The sequence below is a fragment of the Pteropus vampyrus genome, unplaced genomic scaffold (genome assembly GCF_000151845.1).
Source record: "Pteropus vampyrus isolate Shadow unplaced genomic scaffold, Pvam_2.0 Scaffold374, whole genome shotgun sequence".
Taxonomy (NCBI): Eukaryota; Metazoa; Chordata; class Mammalia; order Chiroptera; family Pteropodidae; genus Pteropus; species Pteropus vampyrus.
Window position 1 is genome coordinate 990,219 of NW_011889155.1, and position 16,287 is coordinate 1,006,505.

Below are 16,287 nucleotides of genomic sequence, written 5' to 3' on the forward strand. Positions count from 1 at the left end.
ATTTATATAGTGAAATACTATCAGACATTAAAACTTATAATGTCACTGAAAAGATGCCTATAATATTTTATAACAGTGATCTTATTTTTGTAAACATATATATTACATATGTGCACAGAAAAATATTTGGTAGAATGTTTACCAATTTGGGTGGTAGAATTTAAGATCACTTTTTTCCTTTCTTACAGTTTATAACTTATACAATGTTCATGTACTCTTTCTAAATCTCAAGAAACAACAGCCATGAATAAACAAAACAGAAACAAACTCAAATATAGAGAACATTTTGATGGCTGCCAGATTGAGGGTGGGGGAGGGGTTAGGAAAATGGGTGAAAAAAAGGAATTAAAGAGGTACAAACTGCCAGTTATAAAAATAGTCACAGGATGTAAAGTACAGCATAGGGGATATAGTCAATATTGTAATAACTACATATGGTGTCAGATAGGTACTAGACTTACCAGGGAGATCACTTCATAAGTTATGTATAAATGTCTAATCACAATGTCATATATCTGAAACTAATATAATATTGTATGCCAACTGTAATCAAAAATTAAAAAAAAAAAACAGCCATTTTTAAAACATAACTGCTACTTCTAAAGTTATATGTACCTTTTGGCATTCATTCATTTCTCTTTACGACATCAAGAGTATAGACTCACAAAGTCACAAACTACTGTTCTCTCTGGAATGCACTCACCTCCCTACTTTGCCTAGTATTTACAGCCATGCGCCACTTAACAACGGGGATACATTCTGAGAAATGCACCATTAGATGATTTCATTGTTATGCAAACATCACAGAGTATACTTACACAAATATAGATGATACAGACTATTACACATCTATCTGGTATACCACCATTATATATGTGGTCCATTGTCGACTGAAACGTTGTTAAGCGGCACGTGATTGTGCTGCCAACAATCTCAATGCTTATTTTAGAGTTCTGCTGAATTAACACTTCCTAGGGGAAGCCTGCCTTGATTTTTCTTACCAAGTCATATGCCTCTATCACAATACTCTCTAAATACAATCTGATATATATTTGCATGAATATGAACTTCAAGTCTCTTGGGAATATGCCTATTTTTTTTGTTCACCATTCCAGACCAACACAGCCTGGGACAGAGAAGGTACTCAGTGAATAATGTGTTCAATGAGGTCCAGAATTTGACTTCCTCCTTGAACTCCAGACTCATATACCCAACTGCCTACTCAACATCTCACGTAGGGTCTGACAGTCATCTCTTCCCCTTCTTGCCACCCAGTCTACTCCAAACTGCTGTTCCCTGGCTCAGCAAATTACACAACCCAGTTTTGCTCATGCCAAAAAATTCTTATGTCATATTTTTCACACTCAACATCCAAGCCTGTCAGCTTATACCTTCGAAACATATCCCACTTGACCTCTTCTCCCAGTCTTTGCCGCCATCACTCTATTCCAAGTCCCCGTCCTCTCTCATTGGTAGTAATGCGTTAGCTTCCTAACTATTCTGCCTTCTTCTTGTCTAATGACCCTGCAGTCTATTCTCCACACAGGAGCTGGGTTCTCAAATCACTAATAAATTAGATCCTATTACTCTCTTGTTGAGAAACCTCTAACACCTACAGATTACACCTGGCCCTAGGTGATTCAGCCCCTGGCTACCTCTCTGACATAATTCTCTATCGCTCTCCCTCCTTAATTTCTCCCTTCTAGCCATATTGACCTTGCAGATCTTTAAAAATGCCAGTCATACTTCCATCTCAAAACCTGTACAAGTCTACCACAAATATCTGTAGGGCTCACTCCGTCACTTCTTTCTCTACATCTTGTCTTCAGAGCCCTTTCTTGACCACTGTAATTAAAATAACAGCCCTTATCACTCAGGTCTCTTGCTCTGGCTTATTTTCCTTCACAACACTCATACATAATAATCTATTATGAACTTACTCGTGTATTTGTTCACTGTTGTTGCAGTTAGATAATAAACTCCAAAAAGGCAAGGACATTGCTTTGATTAGTGCCATATCATCAATACCTGAAAAGAGCCTAGTACATGGTAGAGACTGAGTAAGCAAAAGCACAGAAGTCATATCTGTAACTTCCCTCCTAGTAAGCAGGGCTTAATGGCCATATTTCATCAAAATAGTAACAAATGTTTCAGGAAACAAGCCAGGAGGACCCGAGAGAATCCTCACTCTACAGGTAAACCTCCAAGTCAGATGCCACCATATAAAACAGAAGCATTTTTACTGATTTGAACCTCATAAAAATCCTAAAATATATATTACGCAGATATTTTCTCCCTCTTACAGATAAGAAAATAAGAATAGAGAGTATGAGTGATTCGCCCAAAAACACACAGCTACGATGTAGAGACCGTAGGCTCTGATCATCATCTTAGTTTTTCAATTCAACTGGGTATAGAGGCAAGTTTTCCTGTTAATCTAGAGGTGAGAAGAGTTGAACTACGTCCAATATAAAATGGCGGGGAAATTTAAGGTAACAGAACAAGAGAGACAATCGAATAGACACATACCCTTTTCCAGGCCCCAATTTAGGAGAGCCCACTCCCTCTTTTGTACGAGAAAGGATGTCTCTGACTCGGAGTGCAGCCAGTGGATCTTTCTCTTTCCCCTTATCAGCCAAGGCCGTAGGACTGAGGTTCAATATGAGGAAAAGGCTGTTTAACAAACACCAGGCACCCAGCAATTGGAAGTTCTGATAGTGCTGTTGAAAAAGGCACAAAAGAAAAATGTGAACATAGAGATCTTACAGGCTACAAGACAGGAACACATCTTAGACACTACAAGACCAGAACATAGCAGAGACATGCCGCTTACCTCACCACCAGCCCGGCGGGAATTACAGATTGCTTGTCCAATCATGTCATAGATTTCAAGCTGTCCAATATCAAACATACACAAAAATCTGAACAAGCTACCATATTTCATTATAAATGCTAAATCCTACCCAAATTAATTTAGCATCAAGAGTTAAATATCCTCAAGTCATTTCCCAATAACACAATTCCATCATGCTTTCTTTCATCTTCACATGGCGTTGGCTCCCTCCTTTCATCCAACTCACGTTACCTCAGAAGCATTCCCTCCACCCAATCTAAAGCAACACACCCAGGACCAACAAACCCAGATCACTTTCAATCGCATGTATTCATCCTATATATTTACCATTAGCTGAAATTATCTTGTTTCTTGTATGTCTCCACTAAAAGTACACTAACACATAGTAAGTCCTCAAATATACGCTGATCGAATGGACTCGTCTTTCACAAGGTCTACTGCTACCACAAAGTTGCAGTGTTTTCTGCAGGGTCAACCAATCTGCCAAGTAAACAAGCTGAATGCCTACCTCTTAGGCCTATTACCCAAGGGGAAAGGATGTGGAGAGTACTCCATGTCCTTTCTTCTATCAAGAAGAAAGGCCATACACCCTCATCTGAACAATCAAGGCACCCGTATCCCCAGAGGCTTGGCTTACGCATTTCTGGACAATCGTAGCTGCGTCACTCTCATAGTCGTCTTCTTTGGAGCTTGTGGACCCTGTCCGCACTTGCTGAGCACTACCCACATGAAGAATGGCCATACAGGTTGCCACACTCACACCTGAAAAAAAAAAAAAAAGATGCACAGATTCTAAGGATGGCATGGTCCCAAGAATCCACCAAAACCGAAACACAACCCACTCACAAACAGTTCCGTGATTTGATTATTAAAGTAAATTCCATAAAAGCAAGACTAAACCTATGATCCAGCAATCATACTCCTAGATATTTAGCAAAATGACCTAAAAACTTCTGTCCAAACAAAAATCTGCACACAAATATTATAGCTTTATTCATAATTGCCAACAAATGGAAGCAATCAAGATGTCTCAAAAGGTGAATGGATAAAAGAACTGTGGTAGAGCTATACAAGGAATATTATTCAGCAATAAAAAGAAAAAAGCTATCAAGCCACAAAAAGACATGAAAGAACCTTACTTGCATATTCTAAGCAAAAGAAGCCAATCCGAAAAGACTACATGTTATACAGTTGGCTCTAACTACACGACATTCTGGAAAAGGTAAAACTATGGAGACAGCAAAAACATCAATAGTTACTAGGGGTTAGAGTTGGGGGTAGAGGAAAGTGACTACTAGGTGAAGCACAGGGGATTTTTAGGGCAGTTAAACTATTATTCTATATGATACAATGATGATGGATTATGCATCTGTCAAAACCCATAGAACTGTACGACACAAAGAGGGAACCCTAATGTAAACTGAACTTCAGTTAATAATAATGTATCAATATTGGTTCATCAATTATAACAAATATATCATAATGCAGTATGTTAATAATAAAGGAAACTGTATGAAGAGAGGGTAAACGGGAACTCTGTACCATTTGCTCAATTTTTCTGTACACCTAAAACTGCTTTAAAAATAAAATCTATTAATTTTTAAATAGTTTAAAAAAATTTTTTAAGATTATAGGGGGAAAAAATCCCATTCTTAGTATTTCTCAAAGACATCAAGGCCAAATTCTTTTCTTTAAATCAAATCTCAAGTGATCAACAACAAACCAAATCGAGGATCTTTAATCCGACTAAGAATTTTTAAGAACTCTTTAATCCTTACTAACTAAATACACTGAGATATTCAAGAAATGCCTTAAAATTGTAATAAACCCCAAATTTAAAAATGAAAAGATCGAAGGAAGAGGAATAGCAAATAAATACTGGAAATAGGCTTGGAAAGAGCACACTCTCACATGTATCCCTAGCTTTCTACTACTACTGCTACTGCCAGTTCATGCCTTTAATGTGTTCTTATCTGAATGACTGCAAATTCCTCCTAAAGGGTCTCCCTGTCTCCAGTATGCCCCACATGAAAATATCCTGCATGCTACTGCTTGAATGTTCTTCCTAAAATATAGCTCAGATCATATCACACTTCAAAAATTTTAATGGTCTCTACTGTCTACCATATGTGGCCCAAATGACTTAAGAATGCATTTCTAAGCCCCCTGTGATTGGGTCCTTTTTTCCCAGTTGTACAACCACTAAACACACACACCCCATCATGTTCCCCAAACTCTAGACTACTTCTGGTCTTGCTTTTACATCTATCTAGGGATAGCCACGCTGAAATCCTATGAGCTCTACAAGATACGTCAGTAGAACTCCTTCATGACTACTGCCTTCCCCAGTTGAAAGAGCCTTTACCTTTATATTCCTATTTGTACAAAGATGTTCAAAGTAAGCTGTTAAAAGAATTTAGGAAGATGATCTACTTCAGCAATTTCTCTGTGCTCCTGAGCTCAGGTTTCCAAGATTGTTCAAATCCTCACTTGCAAAACCAAGTGAACATTGGATATTGTTATATCTTGCATGACATCTCAGGACTATGGTACTTAAAATCAAGGAGCAGTGAATTGGGTTAAAAAGTCACTATAACAATAACTTAAAAGAGATTAAACAGCTACAGTCAGGCCTCACTTCCAAGGCAGCACAATCAACAAGAAGAAAAAGGATTTTGTGGGAACATGAAGAACAACACTCGTCATATTTATCAATATAAACAGATAGCACCTGTTCTAGGACGCCTTCCTCAAACCTGCTCCCACAGCAAGACGCACTCTCTCCCTTCTGTGTGTGCCCCTAATATTCTATACTTCTAACTGGCTTCGGCATCTCCTGTTTTATATTACACTATGTAGTCCTAATCTGCTCTCCATGTTCGAGTGTTGGCTCCTTGAGGACAGGTATTACATACTGTTCACCTCAATATCCCCACAGCACTCAGCATTTCACTTTTCATACAGTAGACAGCATCTGCACATATCATGAAATCAAATATGCACATAACACAGTGCCAGCTGCTGAACAAACGGACAAGTTACAAGATTCCTACTGAGATCTCATTTCACCTGGATGAGATATTAGATGATCCTTGGGGGAAGGGGCTAATCAAAGGGGGAGAGAGTAGAGTACTCAGAAGGATCTCATGATTTCCAGGAAGTATACCCGTGCTTGACTAAGAAAATGAGATCAGACATAACAACTTCTCACCTGCATATAGACAACTTAGGCTGAGGACTGTCACATCTTGCAGACGAGAGGGATTGAGAGGTTCCAACACAGGTAGAGAAAGGGTATCCAATGCCATGGTTACATCGATCACCAGAGAATGAAAACTGGAGCATAAAAGAGATGAAAAGAAATGTCCCTTAGAATTGCCTGCTTCTATAATCTGAAAGTAGGCATGTCATAAAAACTAACCAGTTTCTCTCTTTTGAGAGCAGCATTAGAATGTAAAGTATATGGACCCTGGAGCACCTTACCCATTACGAACGGCAGTGGCATCTGCTACTGTTGCCGGCATGATGAAGAAGGAATTGGCCAACACTGCATCTTGAAACCGATTGATGTAGCGTAGAAAATATGGCAGGTTCAAACAGACACGTAGTAGCTTCTCTGAGCCACCTGAATTAATGAAAAAGCTCATTAGGCCTTTCTGCTGTTTGAGTCTCCTCTGCCTAAAAAAATTTTGAAAACAGAGGAATCAGTTTTCTGACGATTAAGAGTCTTACCAAGCTCTTGAAGACTAGCCACATTCTGAGCTATGAACACATTCTTGGTTTTGACAGCAGAGACTTGATCTGTGGATGACTGCTCATCATTTTCTCCTTCCACCTGAAGAGAAACAAAGGAGAAGAAATGCCTTTCAAGATACTATCATATGTTGTCTGGTTCTCTGGAGTTCAGAATCGAACCAACTGTCCAAACGAAGCAGCAGCTTCATGGATACTCTTCAGAATCCCCAGTTAATGAGCGGAAATTCCTCTCTAATGTTGGGAAAAATACAAGTTACTTTCCAAAAAAGGAGGGGGGATATATATAGCTTTACAAAATAAATATCCTACAACTAACATAGAGTGATGCCTTTTATGGGAAACATGCTCTTTATGTTTGTTTATTTACACTGAGAAATATTAGAAGAATGGTCATCAAAATCGTAGCAACTGTGGACAGAAAGAGTTGGGGTGAGTTTTAATTTTTTTTGGTTTATATTCTTCGATTTTTTCTACCATAGGCAGTACATCATTTTATATTACAAATATAAAATATGTTTGTTACTTTTTTCTAGTATTGTCTTAACAAACCCCACAGGGATGAGAACATCTGAAGTAACTCACCGGAGTCTGTGTACCTACAGGCGGCGATGCTATAGTTCTAGGGTTGAAAACCGATGTCAGCTGGTTCAAAAAATTCATTTGTACCTCCTTCTGCCTCAGCTCTGGGCTTACTGGTGAGGCCAGCTCTTTCTGATCTTCCACTGTAAAAATATAAAAACAGAAAGAAGAATGAGAATGCCACTAAAAGGCAAAACAGGACTAGAGCTAGCCAGGGAAGTGGCCACGTAACGAGGTATGACAAAGGAACACTCACCATCTGAGAGTGTCTTCACCGTTTGTGGCAGCTTGGCCGATTTCATCATTGCTGTAAACGTGATAATTTCAGTTCTGTCTAGTCGGCTACAGCCAGTGCACAGGCCCTTTATGAGGAGAATCAAGTGTTTCTGAAAAGAAAACAAATTCAAATGTGTCTTTTAGAAGACTCTACTCTTTTGGGACTTCTAACAGGCACAGAACCAAATTTAGGTTAATGTCAAGAACTACGATCTTAGGAAAGAACGAAAATAGAGATCACAAGCTGATGGTCCTCCGACCACATCTGGCTTGCAGATTTATCTTACTATTCTCACAACAACGTTGTTGTTTTTTAATTTGTTAATGCTAACTTTTGAAAATATGGGAGGTTTAACATACAAATCCAGATTTCTCATCTCTCTCAATAATTCGCAAGATATAGCAATGAGCCTCTGAACCTCCATTCTTGCATGGCAACACTGAGCTGGAGCCAAATAGTGATTGGCTCCTTTATAGCCAGGTCGTGTACTCATCTCCGCCGGCACACTTTACTCATTTTATGTTACTTGCCTGGGCCTGGAGGCAGGTAACTTTGGAATCCTTAAAAAAGTCTCTGCAGCCCTCTATACCAGATATTGGCAAACCACGACCCCAATTCAGCCCACTGTCTATTTTTGTAAATAAAGTTTACTGCACCACAGTTACGCTCAGTCAGTTACGTATTGTCTGTGGCTGCTTTCACAACCACAAAAGCAGAGCTTAAAAGGCCGAGACTAGTTGCAACAGGGACTGGATGGTCAGCAAATTATTTACTATCTGGCGTATTGCAAAAAATGTTTACCAACCTCTGCTGTATGCCATTCCTTCTCCATCATTCCACGAGTCAGTCACAATCCTACCTCAAAATAAGAGCCAGAAATGGGCCCATCACTCTCACCTGGGACACAGCACAAGCCTCATCTGGATTCTCCAGACGTAGGAGAGAAAACTCAATCAGGACTTTACAGGCTGCTGCCACCGACTGAAGCTGGTTCCGGGGAACTGAGAAAGTAATAAGCTTTACTTAACCTCCGACTTCTATAACTCACTTCAGCCTCACAGTCAATAAATCAAACATTTGAGCTCCGTATGTCCAACATTTCCAATATCATTCCATGATAATAATTATTCAGAACCAACAACCCGAGGGGCAAACAAAGGCATCTTGGCATTGATAACCATCAACTGTTTACAAATCAATTTACCTTACATTTATTAGACACTAATAGGAAATAAGTCACTGTAAATATCAAAAAACTTCAAATATATTAACTCACTTAACCCTTAAACCAATTCTATGAGGTTGGTATTGTTATCTGCTCTCCCTCCTTTTCCTAATAATGAAATTAAACCACATAGAGGTTAAATGACTTGCCCAAAGTCATACAGCTAGTAAAATCCAGAAAGTCTGCCTCTAAAGTTCACTCTCTTAACTACTAGAATATACTATCTCTCTTTTCCCATAGGTTCTAAATGCCTTTTTAACAAGGGGCTGCCTACACAGTTTCTTCAAGCTAAATGTGACTCTTCCATCAGTAGCCAGTGCCTATAATAAACAGCTTTGGACACTAAAAGGTTATTCAGCAATCCTATAGCTTTCTTTCATTTTACTTGCTTAGAAACTACTTAAGTAAACAAATCATTAGAAGTCCACAGAACTATATGAGTTAAGACTTAAAAAAGCTGAAAATGCAAAAATTCAGAAATAGTAGAAAATAAGGGCTTGGTCACTTTTTGGGTAGAAAAGTTTAAAAGGTGAGGAACTGAATCTGAAATTTTTCACACATCAGAGAATTTACACAAAAGGGAATTTACTTTCTCAATGAAACCAAATAAGGAATAGAGCCTTGGTTAATGGCTGCTAAAAATCCCAGGTCAATACCTACCCATCCCTCAACTACCCCCAAAATAAACACACTAGTAATTACATTTGTGAAATCAATAAAATGCTTTTGATTAAGAAAGTTGGGTTATGAAGCAGATGTCCAAATCAAGTAGTTTTTAAATCCCTCTTGGTTGGCCTAAGTAAAGAACTTCTGGAGCCTTATCACACTGAGAGTTGTCCCACTCTTGGGTAAACAGGTTAGGAGTGCTAAAATTCAGACTTCGTTAATGACTGGTTCAGACACCCTAAGGAGAGAATACACAATCTCCCTCTTCACAAGCCCTCAGAAGGGAGTGACAAGAGTGGAATACTTACTGAGGCTGCAAACTGTTGTAATATAGTGTGTAGAAAGTGCAACAAAAGATGAGTAGAATGGCTCATACTGCTTCTCATGGTGCAAGATTTCTGATTCACTGCAAAGAAAATATTCAGCCAAGATATATTTAGTGCTTACTATATGCCAGATGCCCTACCCCTTTATAGGCGTTATCTTACTTAATCCTTGTAACAATTCTATTTGGTAGACCTGTTATCATCCGTATATTCAAAACTGAGAAAGTAAAGTGTAGAGAATTAACATTAAGTACCTTGTCCAAGGTATCTGGCTTCATTAGTGGCAAAGGCTAATAAGCAAGAAACATTTTCAAACTCATGTAGAATTAAGGAGATACAAGTAAAAACAAGATACCATTTTGTCTTATATTGGTAATAGGCAAAGACCAATTTGTGCTGGCCAAAGGGGATAGACTAGAGCACTTAAAATACTATCATTAAAAATGCAGATTATAATAAGCCCTTCTGAAGACCAAACAAGGCTACTTCATAATGTAATAACTTAAAAACAATCAACATCCCAAGGGCAGAAATCACCTAACTGGTGCTAAAATCCAAAATTCACTAGGTGCCAGAGTTCTCTTCCCCACTCCCCTCCTGGCAGAATACAGCTAGATCGCAACAAATTGAGTAATTTTTAACCACTTCCCTAATCCTTAGCTGAGGAAATGCCCTCTTATGTGAAAATCTGGAGCCTGACTAGATCTAAAGGGTGGATGCATTTACATTTATGTCATTCTCTCTATCAAAGCAGATGTTAATCCACAATCCATGAAACAAGAATGCAAAGAAAAGACTAAAATGTATCTTATTAAATGGAAAGGGAAGAGCTAAATAGTTTCCCCAGTGAGTTATTCTCCAACCAGAAGTATCAGCCTAGGGAGAAAAACGTAAACAATCAGAATTCTATCCACTTGCCAAATCAATACAGGAGCCAAAAGAACAAGTTCAGACATTCTAAAGGTGCCAGTGTGAGTGATGAATCACCTCCAATAGCACTTAAGAGTCTGTCATTGCAAACACTTTGCTATTTGGGGATTTATCAAGGATAAATGGGTATTTAACGAAAAACAGTTCCTTATCTTGGAACAACTCTTTCACAAAGAAAAAATACTATGGAGCACTTATGTGCAAGGATCTCACTCACTGCCCACCAATGTGCATCTCTCCGTATTTGTCAGATGAACAAAAAAGAGGAAACAAACACTTTTAAGCCAAGCAGCACTCAGTTTCTAGTGACTATCACATTGGGAAGGGTCATATATTTGGCAGAAAACTCCTACTACATCATATACTTAGTTGTTTCTCCACCTCTATCCTTATACTTTCTTATTCATTGTTTTAAGGTTTTTCCACCCTGTAATTTGATGTATTATACTGAGTTATTTACCCTTTCTGCTTTATTTCAATAGTTCAGAGCTGCTTACCCACCTACCCTGCCCCCGTTTTTCAGCTCAACAGGTTTACCAAAACTAAGATAAAAAAACTGCCCGGGACCCAAAGGATGAACTTATTCTGTTACTTTCCTTCCTAGTCAGATAATGAAACATTTAAATATAGGAATAAACTCATTTAATTGACTGGTTCAGTGTTGGTCCACTGTGATTTAACGAACTCTACTTCCTGCCCTAGAAAAACACAACTGCCTTATTTCAATAAAGAAACAAGAACGCACTTTGGGGAAAGATGAATATTGGCATAGAAAAAAAAAATAGAACAGTCTTGAGCTCCGTTTACAATTCTCTTGGAACAAACTAAAGAGAAACCTGGGGAAACTAGTTTTAAAAAGACTTGAAGGAGGGAGGAGACATGTGGTCAATGACAATGTCATTATCTCTTGATTTTAAAGAAACAAGTGTGTATGAGTCACCTAATAAAGATGAGCTGCCTCACTTCCTTACCCTACCCTCATTCCCCAAGAATCTGACAGACACCAAGACACCAGAGTATGCAAATAAATGGAAAAATGGAATAAAGGACAAGAAGTTAGGTAAGAAGGGGAAGAATGAAGAAACTGAAGGTACGTATAACACAAGAAGGAAAATAAGGAGACTTAAAAATCTCTCTCTCCTCTAGGCAGTCAAGCTATCTTCCTGAAACCCCTGTCTTCTAACAAACTTCCCTGCAACCACCACTGAGCCTGATACACTGCTGAAAGACACGACATTTATATTCCATACAAAATAAATACAATGCAGAGTACAAAGGGAAGCGGCAGCTAAGCAGCCAGGTCAGAGAAATCCACTTTGACATGTTAAGTAAAAAAGAACTGGCAACAGTCTGGAAATATCTAGCTTTTTATAGGAAGAGGTGGAAATCTGATTCACCTGCCTTCTCTCACTTGGATAACATACTATCCATATCTTCTTTTGTATACTGTGGAAACCACAAACCCCTTTCAACTCCCAAGTATAGAATCCATTACGCTTATCAGGATACTTATAATCGTGAAACAAGTAAGCATAATGAATACATTAATTATATTAAAATATTTTTTGAACATGTGCTGTGTATCTCAGAATATTTAATAGATATTAACCAAAGAACTGAAAGCTTTTCAGATATGTCCCTCACACCCATGACAAATCTGTGGTGAATGTGACACTAACATAGGGAAATATTAACCAGTACCAGGACTAAACTCACAATTATACTCTATCATTTGGTGGTGGGTGTTTTTTTTTCCTATACATCAATCACAAACTCATGTCCTACAGCATGTAAACTCGAAAAATCATGGCATTAAAGCATCCCTGTCCCCCTTTCAAGATTTTTAGGAAATGACTGTGTGTTATCCAATGGGAATGCTGTAGCAGCTTCTGCCTTCCCAAGTAGGTCTCTCTGGCCTATATTTTATCAAATAACTGGGAGGCAGAGACTCAAAGTAGCTTATCACTAAAGAGGCCAGGACGGCCTAGGAAGGACTAACTCAGGGAAAGAGGCATTTTTCTCCTGTAATCTACAGAATCAATCAAATTGTTCAGTGACAGTCATGCTCACCACCATCTTGCACAGGGTTAAGAAAGGAACTCTGTATTCGATAGTACCTTAAACCATACAGTCACATTCAGCAATTATACTAATCCCACATACAGTATATGTTCCGTTAAACTAGTTCTAGCTCCATTTCGGGTCTGGAAAAGTACTGGTACTTAAAAGACCTTCAATCTTTACCAAGAAAAGACATGCTGGCAGCAAGGAGTAGAAGTGAAAATAAACTCCCCCTTAAGTAAACGCAAATATCTTTTTCTTTTAAAATGCTAATGATACTTTTGAGAGTACCTTCCCAATTTATCCATGTTAATCTAGTCCTCCTTTGTTTTGCAGTTTGGTTACAAAGTTAAACTTAACAGAGTCTGGACCTAGGAATATTATCTACCTTTACTTTAAAGTGAAAGGTCAATTCCAACTATAAAAGTATAAAGAATAGGGACAGAAAGCAGAACGGAAGAGTACTGAGGAGTCTCTAAAGACATTTGTCATCATCCTCAAATGTCAAAAAGGGAGGAAAATTCAATGGGTGAGCAGGCTGCCAGATAGAAAGAGTGAGCAGGCATGATGGAGCCAGGGCATGGGAAGCAGAGAATAGCAGCTTGCAACAGAAAAACTGAAGGTCCCTGGAGGCAAAGAAGAAAAACATGGAACAAAAGAAAGAAACACAGGAACTGCAGAAAATAGGAGCAGTAGCCACAAAAGTAAAACAGCAGCCTAGGCACACAAATCTCTGATTAGCAACCAAATGAAGCCCACCACAGCAAATGTACGGTGCTGGCTCTGATCTGGTCCTATACTCATGACCATAACTCTATATTCAAGAAATACTTCCCTAATTCTAACGCTCTCATTTCATTTTTTGAAAGGCAAATAAAACCTGAGAAACACAATACTGATAGCGGGGTGCTAATTTTTGTGTTCCAAACCATGTACTGGCAAACACTGGCCTGCAGGCCAAATCCAGCCAGTCACCTGTTTGTACAGTCCATATTTGGTTTTCACATTTTTTTAATGGCTGAAAAAAAATCAAAAGGAGGATATTTTGTAGCATGGAAATATCATATGAAATTCATGCTTTGGTATCCATAAATAAGACTCTGGAACACAGCCACACCTACTCATTTATGTATTGAGTCCGGTTGCTTTCTCCATACAGTAGCCAAGATGACCAATCTGATCTTTTACAGAAAAAGTGTGCCAACCCCTGCTCTACACCGAACTGAACATATAGTATGTTTAGTTATTTTAATTGCAAAGAACTTGTAAGCCTGATGTTTCTTCTAGAAATTTTTCTTAAAAAAAAAAAATTTCTTAATATTCTTCTCATAGGGCCTGAAGAGGACAAATAGCAAGCTTTCAAAGTTAGCTGGGACAAAAATCTGAACAGAGACTTCAAAGATCTTGCCTTCCAATAGAAGTTTGTGTTACTAAACAGCCAGCAGTTTGGACCCCTTTTCTAAACCATGAAGAGAGGTCTTACGAGTGTCCACAAACACAGGCAGCTCTTGATTATCTCAGCTACTATAAGGTGCAGGAGGGGCCACTTATTACTCACGTGGCAAAATTCAAACCTAGTTTTGATATATTTGGTTTTGGCTCCTTCTACAGGTTGGAGGGAGTTGCTTAACTATTACAGTTTAAAAAGCATAGACTCAGAACACCGGATGTTTGGGAGGGTGTCAACAAATGACTTTATAAGCTACTCAGTTCGTGTCCACAAAAACATAAAAGCGAATGTTCAAAAAAGAGTGGAACACTATTTATTATAAGTAACATGATGAATATAATTCATAAAAAACACTGCTAGTCTAAATGTTTCCAAGAGTTTTTAAAAAGCTACATAATTTAAGAGCAGTACCTTTGATACTTGTCTACAACTTCAGAACATTCTGGGCTTAATAGATACAAAAATTCTGAAAAGTAAACTGTAAAGTTACTAAACCCAACCATATTACATATGTATTTTTAAACTGCATTCAAAGCATCACAAATCTAACAAGAAGCACTGTAATAAACAATATGTCAAACCGTGGGCCTTCCGAATTTAGTAACTAAGTAGCAATTTCTAAACTTCTGGGAAACATTTAGATACACCATTGTTGCCATGAAGCTATAATGACCCAGTTAGCAACTGAAGGGAGTTGCTGAAGTAAAGGTTGGCTAGAAAAATGAAAGTGAGACTGGTTTGAAAAGCATGTCTACCATTACACTAATGAAAGACTGCTCTGAGCAAAGTAAGTCAGGAAAACGCAAGCACTCTGACATCACCGACTTCCTTTGAACGACTCTCACCATCTAAGAATCTCTATATAAAAAGGCAAAACCATGTAACAGCAAAGCAATACATAGTCGCATCTGTAACAGTCTGAACATTTTATTGGCAGAGAAAAGAGAACACCTTTGGGAAAATGACCTCGTAGACTAACACGCTGAAATGTTTTAATCAAAGACCGTTACAGTAGAAATATACAATAAGTACCACCAGAAAAGAAAGTCATCGATGACCACTAGTAGCTTCAGTCACAGAAACAGCACGTGCCCCCAAGTGATTACAGCACCACGAGAGACCGTTATTAAATTATGTGGTACGTCTTCAATTTAAACCCCGGGTTCCGCTCCGGCCCAGGATAGGGGCAAGAGTGCCGGCGAGAAATGCAAACTCATCAGTGCTTTGACCTTAACACAGGGCCAGCCCCGGGGACGTTCCCCTAAGAGCGCGGTGCATTTCAAAGTCGCTCCGGAACGGGTCCGACCACGCCCTCCGGAGAAGGCGACCTCAAAAGTTGTGCTGGCGAGGGACATCGAGGCACAGATGACTTACCTGGACTGGCAAGAAATCTCAGACAAACTCTCGTCCCCCCGGGCAGGGGAGCCCCGCCGCCGTGGCTGGGGCGGGGGTCCGCGAGCGGCAGGAGATGGCCCGGGAAGCGGGTCCAGACGATTCCGCACAACCTCCCTTCCCCCTCCCTGCGCCCGCCCCTCCGGGGCCGCCGCCCGGTACCTCTCGATGACTGAGGCCACCAGCTGCGGCAACTCCTTCATCTCGAAGGCAGAATAGGACGCGGACAGCAGCGGCCGCACCGCCACCTCCCAACCCGGGGTCGTGTCCGCCCCTGTCTCCGAGGCCCCGGGCGCCGGAGCCGCTGCCGCCGCCTCTTCGCCGCCGCTCGTCGCCATCTTCCGTCGTACTACTGCGGCTCCCTCCGGGGGCTTGCCACCGGCCCAGCGCCGCCTCCCGTGAGGGGGCGGAAGTTACGTAACCGGTTGCGTCAAAGTACGCGACGCAGTCGCCGGCCCAAATACGCGACGCGCGGGGACGATCTCCCTCAGCGCTCAGAGCAGGCGTGCGGCGCGGCCGGGGGTGGGGCGGAGGCGCCGCGCCTGCGTAGGACGCGGAGCTTCGGGCGCGGGCGGGGGAGCACTAACCTCCGCGCCTGCGCGCTGGGAGCTGTTCCCGAAAGACGGAGCGCCGGTTTCGCGGTACCCGGGTAAGGTGAGTTGAGCGCTAGGTTTCAGGTGACAAGACCAGGGCTACGGAGTAGACTGTGCCTCGCGAACATAATAGCCGCCACCCAAGACAGCTAAGGCCGAAGTCTAATCACTCTCAACC

At 40.2% G+C, this 16,287-nt stretch overlaps 1 protein-coding gene across 1 annotated transcript in view; it reads right to left on the reverse strand.

The window, feature by feature from the left end:
* UBR4 (ubiquitin protein ligase E3 component n-recognin 4) overlaps nucleotides 1–15,922 on the reverse strand; it is a 128,464-nt gene extending 112,542 nt beyond the window's left edge. Inside the window, exons 1-11 of the mRNA XM_011379756.2 lie at nucleotides 15,679–15,922; nucleotides 9,666–9,763; nucleotides 8,364–8,467; nucleotides 7,446–7,575; nucleotides 7,193–7,332; nucleotides 6,587–6,689; nucleotides 6,338–6,479; nucleotides 6,066–6,190; nucleotides 3,492–3,616; nucleotides 2,834–2,893; nucleotides 2,530–2,720 (exon numbers count right to left, since the gene is read on the reverse strand). Coding sequence (XP_011378058.1) covers nucleotides 2,530–2,720; nucleotides 2,834–2,893; nucleotides 3,492–3,616; nucleotides 6,066–6,190; nucleotides 6,338–6,479; nucleotides 6,587–6,689; nucleotides 7,193–7,332; nucleotides 7,446–7,575; nucleotides 8,364–8,467; nucleotides 9,666–9,763; nucleotides 15,679–15,854 — 1,394 coding nt within the window. The 5' untranslated portion in view covers nucleotides 15,855–15,922. The remainder of the gene's footprint in view (nucleotides 1–2,529; nucleotides 2,721–2,833; nucleotides 2,894–3,491; nucleotides 3,617–6,065; nucleotides 6,191–6,337; nucleotides 6,480–6,586; nucleotides 6,690–7,192; nucleotides 7,333–7,445; nucleotides 7,576–8,363; nucleotides 8,468–9,665; nucleotides 9,764–15,678) is intronic.
* Between the last annotated feature and the right edge of the window lie 365 nt (nucleotides 15,923–16,287).